Raw genomic sequence first — 25,252 nt, 5'->3', positions numbered from 1 at the left:
GGAGGACAAGATAAATGATCACATATTCCTCATTCTCGAAGTTAAGAATTCTCCCACTAGACATGTACAGAAAGGCTTGTTGGAGGTCAAAAAGGGAGGGGGTGCCACCCCATAGCATGTGATGTCAACCTACCCACAGGCCTCTTTGCTGGAATCCATCTTGGTTAAGAGGTGTGCACACATGGGAGCACCCTGAGGTAAACTCAATATGGACTCAGCAGCAGGCAAAGCAAGATGATTGGCTAAAGGAAATTCAGGAAGAAACACTCTTAAAAGTGATTCAAGTTACCCCAAGGCCACAGATCTCCTTCTGAGCCTGCCTGTGTGTCCATCCACACATACTCTTTTTCCTTCTAATAAAGACTTATTTCACTATTTTCTGTTTCTATGTGGAAATTCCTTTTACACAGCTGCTGGGCGAGGGCCTTGTCACTGGTTGCTGTCCCTGGTGGTCTAGTGGCTAGGACTCAGCGTTCCTTCCTTCCTGGCTCCATTTCAGTCTTTGGCAGGGAACAGATATATCCTGCTTCAAATGCTCGCAGGCCATCTGTCTGCATCCCACCTATTTCCCCAATGTCAGCTAGATTCCATACTGGACTACAAAGCCCCTGCCCCAGATTGAGGTAGGTGTGGGACAGTGGTGGAACACGACCCAGTAAGCTATGCTTGGATCCTGAATTGGATCCCTGGTAGCTCAGCTGGTAAAGAATCTGCCTGCAATGCAGGAGACCCCTGGTTCAATCCCTGGGATGGGAAGAGCTGCTGGAGAAGGGATAGACTACCCACTCCAGTATTCTTAGGCTATCCTGGTGACTCAGCTGGTAAAGAATCCGCCCGCAGTGTGGGAGGCCTGGGTTCAATCCCTAGGTTGGGAAGATCCCCTGGAGAAGCGAACAGCTACCCAGTTGAAGAACTGATGCTTTTGAACTGCAGTGTTGAAGACTCTTGAGACTCCCTTGGACTGTAAGGAGATCCAACCAGTCCATTCTAAAGCTCAGTCCTGGGTGTTCATTGGAAGGACTGATGCTAAAGCTGAAACTCCAATACTTTGGCCACCTCATGCGAAGAGTTGACTCATTGGAAAAGACTCTGACGCTGGGAGGGATTGGGGGCAGGAGGAGAAGGAGACGACAGAGGATGAGATGGCTGGATGGCATCACCGACTCGATGAACATGAGTTTGGGTGAACTCCGGGAGTTGGTGATGGACAGGGAGGCCTGGCGTGCTGCAATTCATGGGGTAGCAAAGAGTTGGACATGACTGAGCGACTTTTCACTTTCTTTCTTTCACAGAGACCCTACCCCACCCACCACCCACCCCACCCCGTGACAGAAGCTCCACCCCTGATCTCAGCACTGCTTCTACCAGGGGAGGTGGTCTTACCAGACTGGTCCAGGAAGCCACAGTCAGGGACCCAGGAAGCTTAGGAGATGGGTCTCTGGCTTCCCTGTACCATCCCCGAAGCCACATTGTACTTTTTCGAACACAATCAAACACAAGAAAGCAACTGGACTCTAGCAATACATATTTTTTTTATCGTTCCTTGAGGCCGTCGGGGCCGGAGCTGCAGCCTGCAGACCTCCCAGGAGAGAGCCAGCCGCGGCCGATCCCCGGGGAGGTGAGGGGCATGCGAGGATCTGGGTGTCGGGGCGGGAATGGGGGCCTAGCGCACTGGTTCTGCACCTCCTGCGAGACCAATCCAGGAAGCGGCGCCACTTTTTGACTCCTGGAAAGCTGCTGCACCCGTTGTGGGCCAAGGCCGCGGGGGCGCCGCAGCCGAACCAGCCCTTGCTGTCGCGCAGGCGCACTGGGTCGCACGGATCCCGCGGCCTGCCGCTTTCCTGCCGCGCAGGCGCACTAAGCCGCGCACCGGAGGCGGGATCGCGAACAGCAGGGAGCAGGCCGGAGGGCGATGGGCGGGGCCCCTGTTGCGCTGTGGCTTGGCCGTCGCCCCGCCCACTTCCGGCGTGCTGCTCTTCCGGGCGAAGGCGCCTGGCCTGGGTCCGAGGTGGGGTTAGTCCAGACGACGAAGGAGACAACGATCCACCGTCAAGGCTGCAGCGACCATGGCGTCCAGCGGAGTCCGCGGGCCGACGCCGCGCTGGGGACCGACACTCGGCAGCGCTACGCTGTTCCTGCTGCTCCTCCCGGCGGCCGCCGCGCAGGGTGAGGGCGGTCGGGGGGCACAGGGTCAAGGGGTCGAGGGAACCGGGCGAGGTGAGGACAGGGGGAGCAGGGTCGGGGTCAAGGAGGGCGGAGGGCAGGGGGTCGCAGCCGCCCGGGGTGGCTGCTCCAGGCCCGCGCGGTTTGCGGGGACGGCCGGGGGCCACCCGAGTGTCCGTTGGTGGCCTGGGCCGGCCCTTTGTCCTGGCTCAGCATTCGGGCTGGTCCGGGACCGCGGGGGCGTCCTGGCCGAGCGCGCTGTCCCCTCTTTAATGTCCCCGCTACCCTGGGAAAGAGCTGTCGAGTGTGGACCCGGGGTCAGAAGCAGAGCTGGAGAGCTTGCCTAACCCACAGCAGGTCAGCGGCTGGAGTCCAGGGGCCTGGCCCTTGTGTGGGCACGGCTGGTGTGTTGGGGGGCCTTGCTCCCCTCGAGGATACCTGTGTGCAGCCCTTCCACCGATGCCCACTGCAGAGTAGACCCCTCTGAGGAGCTCCAGGGTCAGCGGCCAGTGCTTGAACTTGGCCTGCCCTGCCGGGGCAGATTGTAGGCTCTCCAGACCTTCCCTACTTGGGTAGGCGGGTGGCCCTCTTTGTTTATCCCACCACTTCTCAGTAACCACCTGTGCCCGGTGCTGAGCCCACATGGTGACTGGCTGATGGAGGCGCTGAGTTCCTGGGCTGCCTGACCTGGAAATAGCAGTTAGCGGGGTGAGGAGAGTGCATGACCTAAGAGCTCAGAAGCTCCAGGAAAGGGGCTGCTGGAGGGCAGCGTCCTGTGGGTGGTCTGCAGGTGGGTGGGGATCTTGGAGGGTTTGATGGGGGAGCTGTGTGTGGCGTGCGAGGGGTGGGGGGTAATCACCAGTGTGGAAAACAGAGCCTCTGGCTGGTGACCTCACCCACCTGGGCCAGCCTGAGGGGCCAGGGCGTTTCTCAGCTCCGGTCAGCTGTAGTTGCATCAACTCTGTTTAGCACTGCAAGGCACCTTTCCTCTGTGTGGCCCGGAGCGGGTGTCTGCGTGCAGCACTGCGTGAGTCTCTTCAGCCTCCTAAACATACTTGTGTGCACACTTGTGACATTATCTGTCAGTGCAGCGGTGGAGTTGCACAGAATAGGGAACTTTTGGTCGAAATTGACTTTTCAGCACAAATGTGAATTTTCAGCACAACAGGATATATGTAGCTGTAGAGAAAGTGTTGTTACGAAGACCTAGCTCCCATGACCATGGGTCCTAGGAGCCCTGTGAGCTGGTCTGTTTGACCTGGGAGTGCTTTTTACTAAACAGGCTGGATGAGAACCAAATCTGCTATCACCCAAGAGTCTCTCCGGGGTGGCTGAAGGGCCTGCACTCTTGTATTGTTAGAGTAGGTGTGTCAGGAAACGCGCCCCCCCGCCCCCGTGTGTTTGGCTGCTTGCCTTTCATGCTGGCTTGGCCCTGGACTTCTGAAGCCACCAGAGACCCCTGTGAGCTGAGTGGGCGGGTCCTGTGACAGTTTGGGAATGAAACCAGGCGTAGTATTTCAGGAGAAAGGCCGCAGTTTTTCTAGCCACACTGAGCACTGAGGTGCCCCTTTCCCACAGAGGCTGGGCTTGCTGTGTGGTTTGACTGCTTGTCATGCCATAGGAATGTGACTACACCATCTATGATACTTTGCATTCCTTGTAAGGATGCTGTGCGTATTAGTCAGGAAAAATTACTCTAAAGAAACAGAACCAGCAGGATATATGTGGAGTTATTTGGCTCAGGCCGTAAAGCATCTGCCTGCAATGTGGGAGACCCGGGTTCGATCCCTGGGTTGGGAAGATCCCCTGGAGAAGGAAATGGCAACCCACTCCAGTACTCTTGCCTAGAAAATTCCATGGATGGAGGAGCCTGGTGGGCTACAGTCCATGGGGTCACAAAGAGTCGGACACGACTGAGGGATTTCACTTCACATGACAGACTGGCTCACAGGACCGTGAGGCTGAGGAGCCCCATGAGCCGCTGTCTGCTCAACCAGGGAGAGCTGGCGTGTGGTCTAGTCCACACCTCAAGGCCGGGCAGCAGGGAGCCAGGGAGTCACGGCGCAGTCTAAGCCTCACTGGCAAGGGGAGATGACATCTCAGATCACACGGCAGATTCATGCTGCCTTGCCGTTTTCTGTCAGGGCCTCAGTGGATTGGGAGATGCCCACCTCCCTGGAGAGGGCCAGTGCTTTCATCTGTCCACCCGTTCAGATGCTAATCTCTTCTGGAAACACTTTCACAGATACTACCAGAAGTGTTTTTGGGAATTAGCTGGCAGTCAAGTGGTTAGGACTCTGTGCTTCCACTGCCAGGGGCCCCAGTTCCATCCCTGCTCGGAGAACTAAGATCCTGCAAGCCCTGAGGCTTGGCCAAGAAGAAGAAAAAAATCTTCGTAAAAAGGAAAAGAGAAACGGTGTTTTACCAGCTCTCTCGGTATCCCTTAGCACAGACAATTGACAGATAATATTAAGCACCACAGGTGTGTGAACTCAAAGACCATCACAGCAATCCAGAACCAGCCATGTCTTCTCTGCTGTGCACTTGGGTGGAGGGGAGGCATCAGGAACCCACAAGGTGTTGAAGAGCTTTGCAGAGAAATTCACTGAAGAAGTTTCATGGGCTTTGGACCCCACTTTAATCGTGTATGGGGTCAGACTCCAGCTGAGTTTCATCTTTACTTTGGAGGGAAGGCCACCCCTGAAAGGACCTCAGGCTGTTGTCCTAAACAGGGGTCCAGAGGAGCTGTGGGGGTGGAGGTGGGGCTCCTTCAGCACTCTTTCAGTCCAGCAGCACTGCGGTCCTGCTGCTGAAAACAGGGGGCTCCCAAGCAGGTCACAGGGCAATGGGTGCGTGCACGGGTCTGAGCCTTTGCCTTGCTCTGTACTCTCCTTCCCCCTCTTCTGCCGAGGTGGTAAGACAGCCAGGACTTTGTGTCTACATGAACTTGCCGCCGCACTTCTCCTGGGAAGGTGACAGCCACAGCACCCCCTGCCCCCGTATCCTTTCGCCCTGCGCCATGGCCACAGTGCCTGATTCTGGGGACCTTCCACTGCCGCCGGCATGGCCAAATGCAGCCCTCTGGTCTGTTATGTTCCACAGGCAATATGCTTACTTGTTTCCTTGTTGTTAGAAAACATGCCCCTTCATACACGTAGTGTGTGTCCTTCCATGGTTAAGCAGGACTCACCTGAAACTGTAGGAAAGAGCTCACATGTACCATGGCTGGTATGTCTTGAGAACCCTTTTTCTTTGGCTTAGTTTTCCTGAGAGCACAAGACTTAAGGTTCTTTAGTCGGTGGCTCAGAGTCCAAGCTGGAGAGCCCGGCCTCAGCGACATTGCCCCTTCAAGCGCGGGATCTTGGGCAGGCATTTTGGCCCCAGTTTCCTGTTTCTGTGATGAGATACAGTGCCCTGAATGACCAAGAGTGCCTGGTCTCTGAATCAAATGTAAATAGTTAACATGTTTCTCTTTCTTACTATGCCCTGGTGTTTTCAAGGGCTTTGTGCTGACTTTGTGAGGGCTGTGTAACATTGGCGTTTCTGCACCGAGAACCTGCCGGGTAGTTCCAGGCCATGCTAGGAGCAGCAGGGCGAGGCCGTCCCCTTAGCCTGCTGCTCCTGGCCTCTCTGTTGACTTGTGTTGGCCCGTGACCTGGAGACGCTGGGCTGGACGGGTTTGCTAGTTCCTGCAGGACCAGTTGTCACACAGGCTTCTGCGTTGGAAATTCTCCATGAAGAATTCCTGTGCTTTATTACTGTTTCTCTCTTGGCCACTGTTAAGATTGACGACAAGGAAGTGCAGGCTTGCTTCAGTTTTTCAGAAGGAATCGAGAGTGGATGTGCAAATGAGAGCGTCATGCAGATAGATCCCCACCGTGCCTCCCTGCCCAGCGCTTTATTAGAAAAAGTTCAGAGCTGCAGAGAAAGTTGAAGGAAAGATGATGTGGTGAACTCCAGAATCCCTGTCTGTTCTTGCAGCCTTGGCCATGTGTGCTCTGCCTTCCTGTCTGTGTCTGCCTGGGATGGCTTATTTTGGCTGTGTGACGTGGCTTGTGGGACTGTACTTCCCTGACCAGGGACTGAACCCAGGCCACTGCAGTGAAAGTGTAAAGTCCTATCCATTGGTCCGCCAGGAAAGTTGGATTACCCAAACCGATGAGAGCAAGTTGTGATGTGGCCATTTGCCCTAAGTTCGCCAGGGTGTATCTCCTAAGAAGGAAGATATCAGCAGCACATGACAGTCAGGTCTGCATGGTGACCATTAGGATGCTGCTGAACACTTGATTTAACACACACCTCGTGCACACAGATCACCAGTTACCCAGTGGCATCCTCCGGCCGCTGACCCCGGGCACGCGTGTGTTGCTGTTGGCTGTGGTATCTCTTAGCCTCCCTTCCCCTGGGGCAGCCCCTCAGCCTGTCCTTGGGCTCACAGGCCTCTTTGCGGTACCGTCAGTTTCCTCCGATCTGATTCGAGTGCATGTGGGGAGCGTTCAGCCACTGGGTAACTGTCCTTCCTGCACCCTCGGAGCACCTTCTCCCACTGGTCCTGTGGTCTTGTGGTCATAGGTCATACGTCTTGTGCACGTATTGTCTTCGTGGCAACATGTTTTATCACTCTTCGGGTGCCTTTTGTCTTCCTAAGTACAGTTAAACAGGGTGGGGGGTGCTCTGAGACCGTATGTAATCTCTTGTCCCTCTGCAGATGGCTCAGTGGTCTTGGCGTCCATTGTGGTGGAGACTCTCAGCTGGTTGTCCTTCTCTGTTTATTCCATGCTGGTGTGAAATCATGAACATTCAGGAGGCGAGAGTCCATTACTCTGATGTTTAAGTTGTGCCAGTTTGGCAAGGAGGACCCCCCCCCCCCCCCACGCTGGCTTCTGGGCCTTTGTGCCACTCTCGGAGGCAGCAGGCTGTCTGAGGTGACGTGTCGTCTCTGCCCCAGTTGTGGGGCCAGCTGTTGTCCTGCACGGAGCCTGGTGCCTTGTAGTGGGGACAGTATCACCTACCCTCGGCCCCTTGGTGGACAGAACTCAGAATTCAGCTTTCAGGTGAAGCCGTCCTCACGGCAGCCCCGCAGGGCTCCCCCTCCTGCCATCCAAGGCCGGTGGGTAGGGGGGCTCCAAACACCTGTGGCAGCCCTGCCCTCTCGGCCCTGCTGTGAGAGGCGTTTGGGGGCCGTCAGCTTTCTCTGCCCTCCTGGGCTGAATGTGTCAAAGTAGTCTAAGATCAGCTTCAACACAAAGCTAACAGCACGCCACTGGAGGCTCTGAGAAGGCTGCTCTTTAGTAGTGATTGCCTTAGGATGGTATGTTGTGACAGACATGGGCTTTTATTTTTAAAAATGGGATGTACAGGAGCTACACTATTGAAGAGAAGCGCTCCCCAGCCCTCTCAGGTAGCAGTTTAGTACAGGTCCTGGTCAGCAAACGTTACGAATGAGATTGTGACTTAGACCTAAAGCTCCCTTTCCTTGCATTTCATCGTGAGAATCTCAGGAAGTCCAGGGAGCTGTGGGACCCAGGTGGTGAGCACTCCTCTGCCCACTGTTGGGTTTGTCACATTCTGAAATTACAGACACCCCCACGCCCGCGCCTCTCTGCACACGTCATTACCAAGAGCTCAGTGTTCCTCTCTTCTTAGATCCATTCATTCTTTGTGCAGTGAGATGCAGGAACCTACATGTGCTGTCAAGTGCATTCCACTTGTGCGACCCTGACCTCTTTCAAGCCTCAGAACAGGCATCTCCAGCGGTCGGGGCCCCACCCAGTCCGACCTGCCCCCCGCAGTTGAGTCTCACCTGTCCTGAACCCTGTGCTGTGGGCCTTTGTGGGGGCCTCTCCTGGCCCTCATGGTCTGTAGAGTCATCTGTATGCAGGCCTGCTTCTTTTGGGGCTGAAGAGTGTCCCACTGCAGGACTCCCCAGTCAGCTCTGTCCCCTGCCCCCCAGGCACTGCATGTGAGGAGGAGGTGGTGCTGGGAGGGGAGCATGCTCCCACTAGGCAGGAGGAGCCACCTTGCGGCTCTCCAGACCTGCAGGGAGGCCGAGGGCCACGCATGGTGCCTGGACCCCTGGGCCGTGTTCAACTCTCGGCTGTTACCACATGTAAAGTTTGCTGTCAGCTCTCCTGTGCATGGGGGTCTTGGTGTGTCTGGGACACACAAGACTGAGAGTGGAATTGCTGAGTCTTGGAGGAGCATCTTGTTGGGGTCCTTTAATGGACTGGAACCTGGTGGTCCGGAGTTGACGATAAGAAAGTGAAAGAGAGAAAGAGGCTGATATTCCCTGGTTTATGCAGATAACCAATAAAGCTCTTGACACAGAGCTTGCATTGCTCACTAAGGCACCAGGTGCCCTCTCGAGGGAGTGAAGGCACAGGGCACCTTCTCGAGGGGATCTGAGAAGCCCGGGCAGGAGAGTGAGCACGGCGGGTCTCTACACTCCAGAGAATTAGCCGGGGCGGGGAGAGAGAGAGAGAAACAAAAACGACACGGGGACCTAAGCTCTGATGGAGCAAAGGTGCTTTAATGATCTTTCTGTGAGTATATATAGGCTGTTGTACAAGATATTTCTTTCGACAATGATAAAGATCAGAAAACCAAACATACAGCAACTGTTACCAAGGGAACAAGGGATTAATCATGGTCACAAGGTCAGGAGACGATCCATATCTCAAGAAAGGGGATCGAGACTAAGCAGTTTTGTCGTAAAGAGAATGTTTACTAAAGGAGATTCAAGCCTGTCTCACACAATGACTTCAGTTCCTGGGAGCAGCATGCTGCTCCTCGTGAAGATAATCAAAGGACTTGTGAGAAACAGCATGTAGGAATCTTCCTGTTAAGCACTCCTGGACAGCATCTGTTTGTTTTCGAGTGGCTGAGCCATTGTGCACACCTGCTGACATGCTGAGAGCCCCTGATCCTCACCACGGTTTCACATCCTCAGTTCTTGCGGGTGGGAAGTGGGACCTGACTGTGACTCCTGTGCCTTTCCTAGTAGCTGAGGGTTGTACTCAGGCCTCTTCTGAGTGTGCGCACATGTCGGGCAGCCTGGGGTGAAGAGCAGCTGCTTGATGGTGGGTTGGAGAGTCTTTGTTCGTGCACCAGCTCTCCCCTGACTGGCTTGAGTTCCAGAGGTGTTAGCTGCTCAGCTTTGAGTCCTTCCTGTAGTGGTTGTCCCGTGAAGATGCCCAAGAGGCATGGGGTGTGCAGGGTGCTCCACGGGGTTGGAACGGCTTCTCCCTCTTGCCTGGGGAACCGGCCGGGGGCTGAGGCCTGGCTCAACCCCAGCCTGGAGCTGGTGTGGTCTTTGGCTCCAGAGTGTCTGCTGAGGAGCTGGTCATTGGTGCCCAGGCAAGAAGCAGGTGACCGTCTCCCGGGAGACCCCCGGGGTCAGGACCACGCACGCTGCTGGCATGTCCCCACAGGATTCCATTTACAGAGGCTCAGCCATGCACCTTGAAGGCTGGGTGTCCCTCTCCAGGTTCTGAGCATGACTCGCTGTGGCCTCCTGGTGTTGACACTGCAGGATTCTCAGTGATGTTCATTCTTTCCCTGCAGGTTGTTCTCAGAACACAAGCAGAACCTGTGAAGAGTGCCTGAAAAACGTCTCGGTAAGTGGTACGTGGTCAGCGCATGATGCAGAAGCACACTGGCCAGCTCTGACTCCAGGGGCCGTGTGCATGGTATGGGGTTCAGGGCAGTCAGTAACAGCTTTTCTTGGGCGATTTAAACTCTCAGGAGAGCAGCACACACCACCGAGTGTTATTAACGTGCTGCTTCAGCCCCTGAGAGCAAACGTGAGCCCCTGGCTTGCGGCCAGGAATGCATATGAGCCCCGGGGCCTACAGGTGTGGTGTTGGGTGAGCGCAGGTGCTTGAAAGTTGGGGGGACATGTTTAGCCCCTAGTCTGTGACTGTCAACCTGTGTCCAGGGCTTCCTGGGTGTCATTCCACCTTGCAGGCCTGTTGGGACAGGGGCTGGGCTGTTCTACACATGGGCCCTGAGACATGGCTGGCGTGCCTGGGGTCCTCCCAGCCCCCCATTCTTACCCAGTGCTGAGCGTCAGCTCTCCTGCTGAGGGGTCCTTGAGACAGAGCGCCCCGTGTTCTTTCTCATCTCTGGTTGGGTTTGTCCAGATGACAGTGGGTACACACGTCCTCTGAAGGCCTGACTCCCGCTCTGAACTCAGACAGGGGAGGGCTTCCCTGGTGGCTCAGTGGTGAAGAATCCACCTGCTCAATGCGGGAGACATGGGTGTGATCCCTGATCCGGGAACATCCCACATGCCTCGGAGCAACTAAGTCCCTCCTCTGTGAGTACTGAGCCTGTGCTCTGCAACAAGAGAAGCTACCACAATGAGAAGCCCACGCGCTGCAACTAGAGAAAACGTCTGAATAGCAGTGAAGACCAGTGCAACCAAGAGTAAAGAGTGCAGAGGAAAGCCAGGCCCTCGGTGTGTGACTCCTCGAAGCACAAGAGCTGCTGGAAGGGTCCATAGGCCCCTGCAGCCTGCCAGCGCCCCGCATGGTTCACCGCGTGCTTGTACCTCGTTATCTGAAAACAGGAGAGAGACGGTGGCAGAACTTCCGCGGAGGAGAACTTAGCGCAGTGCGCTCCAGGGGCTCTCAGTAAAACTGCAGGGGAAGAATGGAAGATGAGATGTTTAAAACTTGACGGTTTTAAAATGGAGGATTTCCCCCCAATTTTTAACTCAGGAAAGAACCACTGAAATAGAAGGAATCCTCAAATGGCCAAAACGAAGAGGGCCTTGCTGCTGTTTGTCATTTTGAGCATGAGGCACCAGAGTGTACACTGCCTCGGTGGTCCTGGGACCCCAGGTTTCATCGCGACATTTTTTTGGTAACAGACTCTCACCCTAACCTGGGATGGAAAAATAATGTTGTTTTCTATCCTGTTAAAACCTGTAAGAAAAACAACTTAGTGAAATCTTTACTTTCGAGCATAAAAATACCCACAATGTTCTAACCTGGGTGGGCTTCTTAGGTGGCTCAAACCTCCCATCTGAGCCAGCACGTGCCCGGCTCTGGGCCCCTGTCTGGTGTGCCAGCCAGGTCCCCACCACGTGTTCCAGGGACACAGGCAACATGGCTTCAGGTTCACTAGCACCACTTTCTCTTTAGTTCCATCGTCTTTAAAATGGACCACTCGGTGGAGTTGTAGAGGTCAAGTTAGGGTCTTTGCAGGGTAATAACCTTAGGTGGACACCACTCAACTGCCTGGCTTGGTCCCTCCTGCAAGGGATGTGGACCCTCCAGTGAGGGACGTGGGGAAGCACAGAGTGCCTGCCTTCTTGCCAGTGCTGCAGGAAGCCACGGGGCATGGGGGCGCCTGGTGGAGGAGGTTTGAGTGAGGAGGGCCTTGGTGAGTGGGTGGAGTTGAGCTGCTGTGTTGGGCAGGGGCTGAGGAGGGAACAGCAGTGGCGGGGGCGGCACAGGGCAGACCCTGGCCCATCTGACGTCTGACATCCTCTTCCAGTGCCTTTGGTGCAATGCGAACAAGATGTGCTTGGACTACCCAGTGACCAAAGTCCTGCCGCCCAGCTCCCTCTGCCGGCTAAGCTCCGCACGCTGGGGCGTGTGCTGGGGTAAGTCGCCACTTTCTTTGGTTTCTTGCAAAACCAGTGTCGTTTTGAACATTCTGGTTGTGCTCAATGAAGGGAAGACACCAGAAGTGGGGATGGCCAGTGAGAGTGCTGGTGTCTGAGAAAGGGGTGGCCCAGGTTTGATGGCCATGGCCTCTGTTCTGCAGGCGTCTCCCCACATCCCAGGGCCATGCCGGTGGTGTCAGCACCTGTCCGGGTGGCGGTGCTTCTCCTGGGGAGACGTGCACTCGATGAGACCCAGGCTGGTTTCTAGTGGCCATATCAGTTGGTGGGTGGTACATGCTGCCACGTGGAACTCATTTTTATGAGTTGGGCTTATTAATCCTTCCCTTAGTGGCTCAGGCTCGGGGCCTTCCAGAGGCCCGCCTGGCTGCAGGTTGTAGGAGCTGGTGCTCTCACAGGGAGTTGTGATGGTCCGTTTGTGTGTTTGCATTTTGGGTTCATCTGCAATTTATTCTCTGTGTTACCTTTTTTCTAAACAATTTCTGTCCCAGAATCTGTCAGCCTTCAACTGAACAACTCACTTCTGATTTCACCCGCTGAAACCTCGGGGACCCAGAAGTTTGTGTCTTTGTGAGAGTGTGTGTGTGTGCACGTACACGTGGAGACGTGCCTGTTGACATCCACACAGCTGGCTGCCCTCCTAGCCACCCTCACTCCGGAAAGGCTCCTTGGGCCTCGCCAGCGTATGTGTCGTCCTGGTGTCTGTCTCCCCTGGACCTTCCCTCCCACCTGTTCTGCAGGGACGGCTCTGGCTCCAGGGAAACGTGGGCATCTCGGGCTTGAACTGTTAAAGTGCTTTCAACAGTTGGAAGCGTGACTCCTAACATAGTGTGCACTTGAGCCCTCACCCCTCCAGGCCTGAGCTCTAGAGTACATGCATGCGTGTGCACATACGTGTGTGTGTGTACAGACACTCGTATTCTAGAGGGCACACACACATGCACGCACGTGTGTGGACAGACAGACACACACTTGTGTACTCAGTGGGCTGTCACAGGAGCCTGCAGGTAATGCCACTCAGCAAGACTCAGACCACACCCAGTGCTTGCCTGTCCCCCGGGACCCCACGGGCGGCTGCCGTGGTGCGCTGGTGGACGTCGGGCTGTATGTGGGCTGCCATGTGCTCCTGTGTGGGCTAAACGCAGCTGCCCACCGCTCTGGGCATGCCCTTAGGAGCGGACTGCTGGCTCACACCAGCAGTTTAGCCTGTCAGCCACACGTTTCTCAGGAGTGGCCGCCCCAGTGGACGCTGCTTCAGGCAGGGCGGGGCCTTGGTCGGTCCTTTTCTGTGACGTGAGGTTCCCACCCTGGGGCTGTGAGTGTGGCTGACACAGGACACCTGGCCCTGGGCAGTTTGGGGAGGGGGCTCTGCACTCCACGCAGGCTCGCACTGGGTGAGGGCGTGCTGGGGGGCAGTCTTTGTGGTAACAGGAGGGTGGAGTGCCCACAGTTTGGATTTGGGCTCATCCTCAGGCAGGCAGGCAGGGAGCTGGGATCTCATCCGGGGGAGCCTTGCGGGGGCCGCTGGAGACACTCCCGGCTCAGCTGGTCACAGCACGCCGCGCTCACAGGCCTGCACCGCAGGTGCTGTCTGTTCTTAGGGGCGACTGCAGGGGCGTCTTACTCAGGTCTAGGCATCATCGTGTGGGCTTGTGACTGTCACAGCCTGAAGTGTATACATTCAGTTGGAGAACAGCGAAGTCGATCGTTTGGCCCCTTGTCCAGGACCGGGTCTCTCTTTGCTCAGGTCTAATACGTCCTGTTGCCCATCATGGTGAGGTTTCTGTTTCTGCTTTATAACTGGGTCTAGCTGCTGACAAGAAAGGCTCCGGTGGGGGCAGGTGTGTCTTAGAGCCACGGTCTTCTCAGTCTGACTGGTTTCTAAAGTTGATTGTTTGGGAGTTCTCTGATCCAAAAGTTACATCCTCTGTTGCGAGGGTCTTGTGTTACTTCTATTTCTTGTGTTTCTGGCACTTCCAGGATAGGTCAGGGGAGAAAAAACCACAAGATTCATGGCCAGTGCTGTCACGCTGGCAGCCGTGGGGGCACCGGGGCGGTGGGCATCTGCCTCCCCCACCCCCAGCCAAGAAGCTGGCAGGGTCGAAGGTGATCAGCTCTGTGAGGCAAGCCCAGTGCTGCAAGCTATCATGGGAGGGTCCCACCACCATCCAGGAGTACAGGGCGGGGCCGGGCTGACTGGACGGTGCCAGGCTGTCCTCTGAGAGGCTCTGGTGTGAGAATGAAGTGGAAAAGTACTGAGCAGCTGGTTTTAATTTGTAAACCCTGAAGAGAAGCTGGAAAGAATTGGAATTTGTCCTAAGTGTGTTAGGTCTGGACGGGAAACCACAGTCAGCTGATGGCGGCGGTGCCGCCTTCCAGCCCCCAGGTGTCCCTTGGCCTGGGCCGTGGCTCTGGCGGGCCCTTGGCCCGCACAGGCGGACATGCCTCCTGCTGGCCTTTGACTCAGGTCATCAGAGCAGGGCTGGTCTACCTGGTTTTGTCAGCTTTCCTCAGGTTGGAAACATCTCTCCAGCATCAGGTGGTGAGGAAAGTTACCTGTTGCTTGAAGTTGATGGAAACTGGTGACTCAGTCACAGAAACAGGCTGGAGGAAGGTGGGGCATTGCCGCCACACCCTGGAGACCCCGTGGGGGAGGGGCGTCCCTAGTTCTGGAGACCCCGTGGGGGAGGGGCGTCCCTAGTTCTGAAGACCCCGTGGGGGAGGGGCGTCCCTAGTTCTGAAGACCCCGTGGGGGAGGGGCGTCCCTAGTTCTGGAGACCTCATGGGGGAGGGGGCGTCCCTAGTTCTGGAGACCCCGTGGGGGAGGGGCGTCCCTAGTTCTGGAGACCCCGTGGGGGAGGGGCGTCCCTAGTTCTGGAGACCCCGTGGGGGAGGGGCGTCCCTAGTTCTGGAGACCCCGTGGGGGAGGGGCGTCCCTAGTTCTGAAGACCCCGTGGGGGAGGGGCGTCCCTAGTTCTGGAGACCTCATGGGGGAGGGGGCGTCCCTAGTTCTGGAGACCCCGTGGGGGAGGGGCGTCCCTAGTTCTGGAGACCCCGTGGGGGAGGGGCGTCCCTAGTTCTGGAGACCCCGTGGGGGAGGGGCATCCCTAGTTCTGGAGACCCCGTGGGGGAGGGGCGTCCCTAGTTCTGGAGACCCCGTGGGGGAGGGGCGTCCCTAGTTCTGGAGACCTCATGGGGGAGGGGGCGTCCCTAGTTCTGGAGACCCCGTGGGGGAGGGGCGTCCCTAGTTCTGGAAACCCTTTGGGGAGGGACATCCCCGGTTCTGGAGACCCCACAAGGAGGGGTGTCCCTGGTTCTGGAGACCCCACGAGGAGGGGTGCTCCTAGTTCTGCAGACCTCACTAGGAGGGGCGTCCCCAGTTCTAGAGACCCCATGAGGAGGGGTGTCCCTGGTTCTGGAGATTCCACAAGGAGAGGCGCTCCTGGTTCTGGAGACCCCACGAGGAGGACTGTCCCCAGTTCTGAAGACCTTTGGGGGAGGGACATCCTCGGTCTGGAGACCCCACGAGGAGGGGTGTCCCCGGTTCTGGAGACCCCACAAGGAGGGGTGTCCCTGGTTCTGAAGATCCTTTGGGGAGGGACATCCCTGGTTCTGGAGACCCCACGAGGAGGGGCGCTCCTGGTTCTGGAGACCCACGAGGAGGGGCATCCCCGGTTCTGGAGACCCCACGAGGAGTGGCATCCCCAGTTCTGAAGACCCCACGAGGAGGGCCGTCCCCGGTTCTAGAGACCCCACAGGGAGGGGTGCTGCCAGGAGCGGTCAGGCCCTAACTCTGCACCTTTGAACTTGCAGTGAACTTCGAGGCCTTGATCATTGCCATGTCGGTGATCGGGGGCTCCCTGCTCCTGGGGGTTGCCATCTGCTGCTGCTGCTGCTGCTGCAGGAGGAACCGGAGCCGACGGCCAGACAAGAGCGAGGAGAAGGCCATCCGGGAGCGCGAGGAGCGCCGGGTCCGGCAGGAGGAGCGGTGAGGCCCAGCCTGATTGGGGGCAGCAGGGTGGGGTGCTCCTGCTGCCCAAGCTTCCTCCACGTCTGAAGAGCAGGACCATGTGGAGTGTCCACAGGGTTTTCTCAGGGTGGTGTGGAGGGTGGGAAGCTGAGTGTGGGGGCTGGGCTGGCATGGCCTCTAGCGGGTGGTCCAGTCCTGAGCCAGCAGAGGCTCAGCGGGAGGAAGGCATTTAACTAAGTCTCCTGTCCGTCTGAGGCCTAACTGGGCCTCTTGTGTGGCCAGTGCTCTGGTGACCATGTGTCCCTGATCCTGGAGCCCTTTGGTTAGTGTGTGCAGTACGGCCAGGATTGGGGGTGCTGACCTGCCAGCCTGCGGCTGCTGGGGGCCAGGACCCATGTACTCCCCACTGTCTTCAGAACCAAGGAGAAGATCTTTGCTGATTTGTTTTTATGTGTAAAGAACGTTTTCTAAAATCACAGTTAGGGGCACTGGAATTGGTTTTATTGAAAGGAAGAGTTGAATGATGTGCCATCAAAGCAGCTTTGAGTGTGTGCTTAACATCTGCCCATCCTGGTTGGGATGGCCACAGCCAAGCTGTCCTGCCCGGTCTGGCTCCAGGCCAGAGGATGTGAGAGGCACAGCTGTTAGAATTACGCTGTAGTTTGGTGCTAAACCAGATTTCTCTGTTTTAGGCGAGTGGAGATGAAGTTGAGACATGATGAAATCAGAAAAAAATATGGTAAGAGCAATGGGCTCCCCATTTCTGTTGGCAGGGGCTGGCCCGGCCTTCCTGGTCACATTCAGTGCCGGGCAGTCTCTGCTGTGTGTGGGGTGGCTCTCCAGAAGCACACGGTTGACCACTGGTTCCCCCGAGTGTTTGTGCCTCCATCGGCCTTCCCGGCACCTGTGTGCCCGTGAAGTGCTGCCTCCCTTCCCGTCTGCTCTGATTTGCCTTCCAGTGGGGGAGCTTCTGAGCTGCGGGGCCCTGTGTTCCCTGCCCTCATGCTGGAGTTGTTCTTGGCCTGACTTCCCACCCTCTCGGCAGTGGCCACACTCAGGCCTTGTCCTGGGAGCTGTGTCCTGTTCTGTTCCAGTGTTTGCTTGGTGAGGTTTTCCGTGGAGGGACTGTTTTCTTTGGTGTTAGGAGCATTGAACCTGCTCCTGTGTTTAGTTGGCTCTCTGCTGATTCGTAAACCACCAAGGTCATTGGTGTTTTCTGCACTTGGTTTCCTACGAAATTGGAAATTGTAGAAAGGAGCTTTTTGACATTTGATTAAAATTAATGGAAATAAGAGACAGGTGGGTGTGTGTGCGTGTGTGTGCGCACGCACACACACACACACACCCCCCTCTGATTAAAAATTAAATAAGAGGTGGGTGTGTGCTTGCATACACACACGCACACACACACTCAGCTTTTTGACATCTGATTAAAATTAATGTAAATAAGAGACAGAGACAGGTGGGTGTGTGCTCGCATGCGTGTGTATGCGAGCACACACACACTTGGACCTGTGCCCAACCTGCACAAGGCCTTTTCTGGAGCAATCAGAGATTCCCTGTATTCCTTTCAAGGAGCTGATCAGTTGCCCTTTAATTGCACTGATGGAATTAACTTGTGCGCATTTGTGTGACGCCCTCTGAATGGCCTGGACTGTGGAAGGAAGGCCTCGACCATGGGAAGAATTTGGGGCGGGGTCAGGGCTGAGCCTGATTGACACACAAGACACAGCACAGACGAAACCCCCTCTCCTTTGGGTTCCTTCTCACAAGGCAGCTTCCGTCTGTTTTTCCCTCTAAACTAGAAGTAGCGCCAGGAGCTGGTTTGGGTATTTTTTCCAGCAGGACCTCAACAGTACTGCTTGTACTTGGCACATGACAGTTCCCTACCCCAAACCAGCCGTGCGTTTCTCCCCAGCTGAGCTCACCGTCTTCCCCTGACAGACAGCACCCTCCCTCTGCCCGCACCTGGCCCCATTATCCCCCATGCCCCGAGCCCTGCGGGGAGGAGGGTTTTGCAGTGGCTCCAGCTGTTTAAAGAGAAGGAGAGTACGCTTCTCATGCAGGCAGCTCCTGGTCTCCGGGTGTTTAGCTCCTTCACTTTTGAACTGATAAGTCACCTTCTGCCTGTGATCTTAATTCTGAAAATTAATCAGGATTTATATAGAGCATCTCAAGTATGGTGCTTTTGTTTTCTTATATATAATTTAGCCAGCCATGGAGGGATGACACAGTGGCTTTCTTATTTCTTTCTGGATCAGCAAACAAGTCTTTTGTGCTTAGGACCTATTTTTCTTAGAAGTATTGTTTCCAGTAAATTTCACTTTGGTTTTAAAGTCGCCAGTAGTGTGACTTTTTCAGAAGGGTAGTGTCTGAGCTCCTTGCACACCTGTCTTCCTTGGGGCTTCAGTAAACCTTCATACGGGCTTCTGTGGAAACCTTCATACACAGCCTCACGTGCCGTTTTCTGGCTCTTGTTGCCTGTGGCTGAGTGTATTTCTAATCAGGCTTGTTTTGTTTTCAGGTTTGTTTAAAGAAGAAAACCCATATGCCAGATTCGAAAACAACTAAGACGCACTTGGTGGCGCGGCGAGCAGTCTCCAGGCCTCTAGTCAGCAGGGACCCTGCCGCCCGTGCGCCTCCCACCGTAGGGAAGGAAGCTGCCTCGGGCTGAGGCCTGGGAGCTTCTGTTTCCTCTTCTCTCGTTTCTGTATTTAATCACTTGAGACACGAAGGCTGTCAGGGCTTCTCTGTTCTGTTGTCCACTTGGGGAGGAAGCGGCACACCTCAGGCCTCCACTCGTCTGTGAGCCAGTGCAGACGGCCCTGCATCCAGGCCCGCGAGGTCCACGTGCAGGAAGCAGAGCGGTGCAGTCCGTCCTGGGACCTCCCCAACCCCTGTCGTTTCCACTGCATCTCGGGGCCCAGGATGCAGTCTGACCTGACCCACACCAAGTAGCATTGAGCTGTAAACCTTTTTTTTTTATTATTGGATTTTATTCTCCCACCCAAAAGATTCTACCAAAAAGCTTTATTGTCAGAGTTCAGACTGCTTATGGGGTGATTTTTCAAGTTTGTGTCTTTACTGGTACATCAAGATATTTTTCTAGTGTTCATCTGAATTATAAAACCTCCGACGGGCAGTCGTCGGTCAGGTGCTATTGTGTCCTGGGGGTGGGAGGGCCTCCTGAGGCTCTGCCTGCCTTCTCTTCAGCCCCACTGAGTGTCAGCCTCAGGGTCTCCTGAGTCAGACCCTCCCTGCTGTCTCTGGTGGTCACTCAGGGCTTGCAGGTGACCACAGGCCCTCCCTCTAGAGGAGGGGGCTGCTGATGGGATCTCCACACATAGGCACTGGCGGCTGTCCCGCTTGTCCACCGACCCTAGCTCCCTACCCGTCGTCTGTCTCGGCCTGTCCTGGGCATCTCCCACAGAGGCGGCTTCTCACAGGGGCGCTGGGTGCGCGTGGTGCCGCCCTTGGGGTTCCTTTTTTCCAGATCAAGATGCAAGCCCGCAGTCGGTAGCCCTTGCACTTCCTGGCAGGGACAGCAGATGGTGAAGTCACTGTGAACAGCCTTTCTTTAAAAAATCTGAAAATAGTCCTAGTTGCCAGATTGTTTTAAATGAGAAAAACATTGAGCTTTGGGAAGGAAGGTGAACGTGCACACTAGGTAGGGGCGTCCATGCGGATCCAGGGGTCAGAGGGCATTGTCACACGGCCACATGTGCCTGGTCAGCCACACGGATCTGTGTTTGACCTCACAGTTCCACCCTCACGTTTCACAGACCAGAAACAACCTTTAACAAAGTCTTTTGTGTTATTTCTCTGATTTCTTGGGCATTTGATAGCAATGAAAGTATTATGAAACATTCCTAAATATAACAGTCTGCAAATTTTTACTTTATGCTGTTTGTTCATAAACTTTGTAGTAGATTTTAATGAACTTTGTATTAACTTGATAGTATGGATGTAAAATCACTCTTTCCTGACTTGAGGCTGCTGAGCTGAAAGCAGAGCCGGGTTGTAGATAAAACAGGTTGTTAGAGCGGGGTTGCTGGTGCACGAGCCACCCTCCCACACAGCACAGAGCCCTCCTGGGAGCGGCTCCGCAGTCTCACGTTCTTCTGAAGCAGCACCAAGAGCAGCCAGAGATTGTAACCTCAAGGAAACCACAAGTCTGAGTGCCTTAATCTTTAACCAGTTTCCAATCAGCTGATTAATACATGCTTTTGTTGACTATGCCTTGCGTTCCTTGTGTTTCATTTCTGGGGGCTGTGGACGTGAGTGCTTGGGGAGCAAGGGCAGCAGGGCTGCTGGAGTATAAGACGGGCTTCAGGACCCACTGGCACGAGTGCGCAGCCTGCTCCTAATGCCAGGCCGGTAGGGAGCCTCCACACCACGAGGTGAGTGGTCCCCGGGCCCTGCCTTGCGATGCGTTCATTCCTGCTGCAGCTCCCCTGCTTCAGACATGTGGCTAGCGCAGACACCTGGCCTTGTCCCCCGCTCCCTCCCCCTCCCCGGGGCCCCTCCATCTTGTGAGCTGCTGCTTAGTTAGGGTTTTTTTGAGCACAAGCCACATGTCTCTGCTCAGCCCTGTGATAAACGTTCTCTGCTCCAGACTCCGAGGTTAGTCTCAGTCACAGGGTTGCTGAAGGCAACTGGAAGGGACAGTCAGGCAAGGCACTGCGAGAGGAGGTTGGACCTATTCACACCTTGGACTGGGCTCTGCTGCCTCCCCTCAGGACACAACTCAGGAAGGGAAACCACGGTGGGGGCCAGGCTAGGTGGCTGCTTGGGGAAACTGGCCCACCTCCCAGGAAGGCTCCAGGCACTCACTGCCCACCAGTGCTGGCTGAGGGACAGTGAGGTTGTGCCAGCCCACAGGGAGCCTGCCTGCTCAGTGACTGAATCCCAGGGGTCCAGGCACCAAAATGAGCAGGAGCCTCTTCAGGGGCCACAAGACAACAGAGTCCTGGGCTCTCGAGTATGTGGTAGCAGGTCCAGGGGTCAGAACTGGGCCGGCATGCTCACCGCCTACCGCCCCACCACCCACCCTCAACCCGGTCAGCTTGCCCCAGGCCCTGTGACCCCGACTCCACCTTCCCACATCTCTCCCTGAGTCTGCCGGGCATCACAGGCCTCTGACCACAGCCACGTGGGCTCCATGATCCGTGACTGTGCTGTCCAAGCGTGCCACCCACCACTGTCATCAGCAAGTCAGCAACCGGCCTCCAGGGGACATTCTAGCGTGTTCCCAACAGCCAGACCCCTGGCATGCCACCTGCCCTGATCAGGCCACTTCCCCCCCATTATCTGGCGGGGGTACACACGGTCTGGCTGAGCATCTGGGCTCCCTGCCGCCTGCTCACCAGGCCCATAAGCTCTGGTGATGTCATAGTCGGGTCAGGCGCTGCAGGTGACAGAGCCAGAAGGTTGACTGGCCTGAGGTCAGTGTGGAGGCACAGGCGTCAGATGGTCTAAGCTGGCAGGGCTCAGAGAGGAGAGGGAAGCAGGTGCCAGGCCAGCAGCTGGAGGGAGCCGAGTTAATTCGCCCCGGCAGCTGTGACCCTTGGGGCCTGGCCTGTGGCCCCAGCTGCTCCTCGGGGCTCGCCTGCCCTGGAACAGCCAGAGAGGGGCTCAGAGGATCTTGGAGTGCCTCCACCCCAGCCACTGTGATGAGACCACTGGCTTGAGGCGCACACACAGACATTTCCTGTCTCGGAGTCTGGGCCTGGGCGTCTCAGGTGGCCCCTCCTGTGGGAGCGTGCGGCCGTCCCTCCTTGGAAGGACCCTGACAGACGGGATTAGGGCTCACCCAGCGACTTTGTTCTAACTTCATTTCCTCATTAACCATCCCCTCTCCAGAGCTTGACATTCTGAGTGCTGGGATTAGGGCTTCGGCTTGTGAATCTGGAGGACACGACCCAGCTTGTCATACGCAGGGGGCCCCACATTTGACCCTTTACACCCGCTCTGGGATGCAGGGCTCTGCTCACCATCTCAGCGGCAGGGGTGGGTTCTACAGGTTCCCAGGCCTATCTGTAGGGCAGTCTTGCCTTCAGTCCCAGGCGCCGGTGGGGAGGCACCAAGTGAGCTCATCCCTGACACATGTATGGGCCTCTGGTTCCTACGGGCCCACAGTGAGCTAGACTCGAGTGGGACCCATCCTCATCTGGCCTCCACAGGCCCCACTCTGGCCAGCAGACCTCGGTGGCTGGCCAGGTCCCCACAGAAAATGTTAGCCGTTCAGTCATATCTGACTGCGACCCCCGGGCTGTAGCCCGCCTGGCTCCTCTGTCCTTGCCATTCTTCAGGCAAGATTACTGGAGTGGGTTGCCATTCTCTCCTCCAGGGGATCTTCCTGACTCAGGGATTGAATCCCAGTCTCCTGCACTGGGAGGCGACTTCTTTATCATCTGAGCCACTGGGGAAGCCGCCGCAGAGCTGGTAATAACTCCCGAGGGTCAGGGATTTCCTTTGCTCCAGGACAGTGGCCCTTGAAAATGGCTACAGGTCCATCTGGGGAAGCCCTGAGAACCACTCCATGGTCTCACCTGTGGTTGAATGACAGGGTCCTTTGTCACCAGCCTGGAGACCACTGGGGAAAAGCCAGGGGTCTCCATTACCGTTACAGCTGGGTTTTGCCCGAATTTATATGCACACTCAGTCATGTCTGACTCTCTGACCCCATGGACTGTAGCCTACCAGGCTCCCTTGTCCATGGAATTTCCCAAGCAAGAATACTGGACCAAGTTGCCATTTCCTTCTCCAGGGGATCTTCTAGACCCAGGAATCAAACTTGCTTCTCTTGCATCTCCTGCATTGGTAGGCAAGTTCTTCACCAGCTGAGCCACAGGGGAAGCCTTTGCCAGACTTCCGGAAGTCTTTGACCAAAAGACCTAGAATTTTCCTTAGCAGCTAAGCATCAGTTTCATTCTCAGGGCCCCTCCCCTGACAGTTCCTGGGCCTCAAAAAACTCCGATTCCTCTCCTTCCTTCCAGGTGACATATTATTTGCTCCTGGTCTATCTCTAGCTTCTGGTGCTGACCCCTGGCATCCACCCCATCAGGACCCCTTGGTGATCCATGGCAGACTCTCCAGTCTGCAGAGGTCAGCCGCTGAGGGTGCTTTGCCTGTACATTTCTCCATAACTCAGTGCAGGAAGTGCCCTGAATTTGGCTGGGAGGGCAGGGTGCAGGCTCACGTACTAGTCCCACCAACGGCCTCATTTCCAGGAGCCCATACCTTTGCTCCACAGCAGCTAACCTACCTTGACAGCCCACTGCCCTCGCCTGTGCCAGGCCCCGCCTCCAGGCACATCCACTGCCCTCCCCTGTGCCAGACCCCGTCTCCAGCACTTCCACTACCCTCTCCCGTGGCTGGCCCCGCCTCCAGGCGCACCGGTCTCCTGAGTTTGGGGAGGGAGGGACTCACGAGGTGGATTTTCCCCAGGGTCTCCAGGTGATGGTAATACAGAGCAAGGCTTAGAACCACTGCCCCAGAGGCTTGCTCCGCGTGATGTGGCCCGGGTTAAGTAGCCTGGCGTCACCTGGGAGCTCGATTGACTTGCAGAGCGTCACTGCCCACGCAGGGCCTGATAAGCCAGAGCCTGTGTTCCTCCGAGATGCCCTTACAGTTTGTCTGGAGTGTCCCGGCTGAGCACCGCCCACCAGGGCTCTCAAACGAGCTGCGTCGGAATCCCGGCATCCCCCGGAAGGCCCTTAAAACCCGGATGGCTGGGCCCCACCCCAGAGTCTCTGATCTAGCCTGTGCACTTGGAGCCTGTTCCCAGAAGGCAAGGGTGCTGCCCTTCCAGGGATGCAAGAGGATGACCCCGGTGAAGCCCGACGTCCTGTTAGCCCTGCGTCCCCGGCCTGCTCTCACGGCTGCACCGCTAGCCCCAGGCTTGTGCAGCACCTCCCAGGTCTGACAGGCGCGAGGCCTGTTTCTAGGATGTTCCCCAGACCCCGCCAGGACAGCTGAGGAGGACCCAGACCCTCGTTTAGGGTCGGGAGGTGATCGGCAGAGGGGCCCCACCTCCGCAGGAAGGGCCAGGTGGAGTCAGGCGACCGGAGGCTGTCCAGGGATCCAGCAGGGAGGGAAGAGGGATAAAATGAAGGATCGCTGACGATTTTTCTGGACCACGGGGGCGTTTCCCGGTTTCTCTGGCCAGGGGGAGGGGTTTTCTGCGGAGGTTTGGGCGGGTGCGCTGCCCGCACCGTGCTGCTCCAGGATCGGGATCTGTCCAGAAGTAAAAGAGCACAAAACCTGGATTCACCATGGCCTTTGGTTCGCAAGGTCTCCTTTTCTCTGGCTAGAGAGACAGGATGGGGTTTTGCCACCCGCACTGGCCTGTCACCCCCACACTGGGGGCACCCTCTGGTCGGAACTGGGAGGTGAAAGAGGAAGAACACCTGGAAAGTCACCGCATCGAGTCTCTTGGGTCTGCTCCCTAACCTGCCTCGTTCTAGCCTTTCAGAGTCTTCGCAGGTTGCTCTCACCGGAAGTCTCTTCTAGTCCTCGGAAGGCTGGTTTGCCGGGTGTAGAGATCTGAGCTCCATGTGTGTAAAGGCATCTGCCCTTCCTCTTCCTGGTCTGCGGCTTGCGTGGTCTCTGCATCAGGTGTGTGGTCTTCTGGTCCTTGTTCTTCTGCATGTCATGTGTCTTTTTTTCCCTCTGTCTGCCTTCAAGGTGACTTCCTTATCTTTGGCTTTCATCACCTTGAACATGACATGTCTTGGTGTGACTCTTGTATGTTTATTATGCTGCGGCTGCTTACTCACTTCGGTCGTTTTCGATTCTGTGCGACCCTGTGGACTGCAGCCTGCTAATCTTCTCTGTATACATTTAAATCCTTCTGAATTTGAATCTGTGCCATGGTGTCTTTACTTATAGAAAATTCCCAACCATTATTTTTTTCAAATATATCTCCTGCCCTTTCTTGCTTCTCCTTCTGTGACTCCAGTTGTTGCCAATTGTATGTTGTATGTGTGTGAGTGGCTCAGTCGTGTCCAACCCTTTGCGATCCCGTGGACTGTAGCTCGCTAGGCTCCTCTGTCCATGGAATTCTCCAGGCAAGAATACTGGAGTGGCTTGCCATGTTAGGCCATTTGAAATCATTGCAGGCTTTGTTTGCTCTGTTCTGTTGGGGGTGGGGCCCGTCTTTCCTCTCTGTTTAGTCTGGGTTATAACCATGGTCTTATCCCAAAGCTCCTGGTTCTTCCCCTTGTCTGTACTGAGTCTCCTCGTGAGACTGTTGAAGATCCTACATCTCTGTTTCCCTGTTTTTATTTCCAGAGTTTCCATGGGCCCCTTCTGTCTCCATCTCTGTGCTCAAAGTCTCCACTCTTTTCTTTATATTATCTTTTCCTCTAGAGCCTTAATATCAATTCGGTCTGACAACCCCAGCATTTGAGTCACATCTGAATCTGGTTCTGGTGATTTTTGTGTCTTGATTGTGGGAGTTTTTCCTCCTTTTTTGTGTGTCTTGT

At 55.9% G+C, this 25,252-nt stretch overlaps 1 protein-coding gene across 1 annotated transcript; it reads left to right on the top strand.

The window, feature by feature from the left end:
* The first annotated feature begins 1,949 nt into the window (after positions 1-1,949).
* On the top strand, positions 1,950-20,000 carry LOC102399351 (PTTG1 interacting protein). Its single transcript, XM_006060809.4, has 6 exons — positions 1,950-2,166; positions 9,727-9,779; positions 11,665-11,773; positions 15,608-15,782; positions 16,457-16,503; positions 18,289-20,000. Exons 1-6 carry the CDS (start codon positions 2,067-2,069, stop codon positions 18,333-18,335), a joined length of 531 nt encoding a protein of 176 aa, XP_006060871.2. The 5' UTR covers positions 1,950-2,066; the 3' UTR covers positions 18,336-20,000.
* Positions 20,001-25,252: the final 5,252 nt, after the last annotated feature.

The sequence above is a fragment of the Bubalus bubalis genome, chromosome 1, assembly GCF_019923935.1.
Source record: "Bubalus bubalis isolate 160015118507 breed Murrah chromosome 1, NDDB_SH_1, whole genome shotgun sequence".
Taxonomy (NCBI): Eukaryota; Metazoa; Chordata; class Mammalia; order Artiodactyla; family Bovidae; genus Bubalus; species Bubalus bubalis.
This window is presented reverse-complemented; position numbering and strand designations above follow the sequence as displayed.

Bases quoted from the DNA above. Each gene is read 5' to 3' on its own strand.
- LOC102399351 (XM_006060809.4), top strand. From the start codon at position 2,067: ATGGCGTCCAGCGGAGTCCGCGGGCCGACGCCGCGCTGGGGACCGACA. The intron at 2,167-9,726 runs GTGAGGGCGGTC...CTTTCCCTGCAG, and splicing joins CCCGGCGGCCGCCGCGCAGG to GTTGTTCTCAGAACACAAGC. The intron at 16,504-18,288 runs GTAAGAGCAATG...TTTTGTTTTCAG, and splicing joins TGAAATCAGAAAAAAATATG to GTTTGTTTAAAGAAGAAAAC.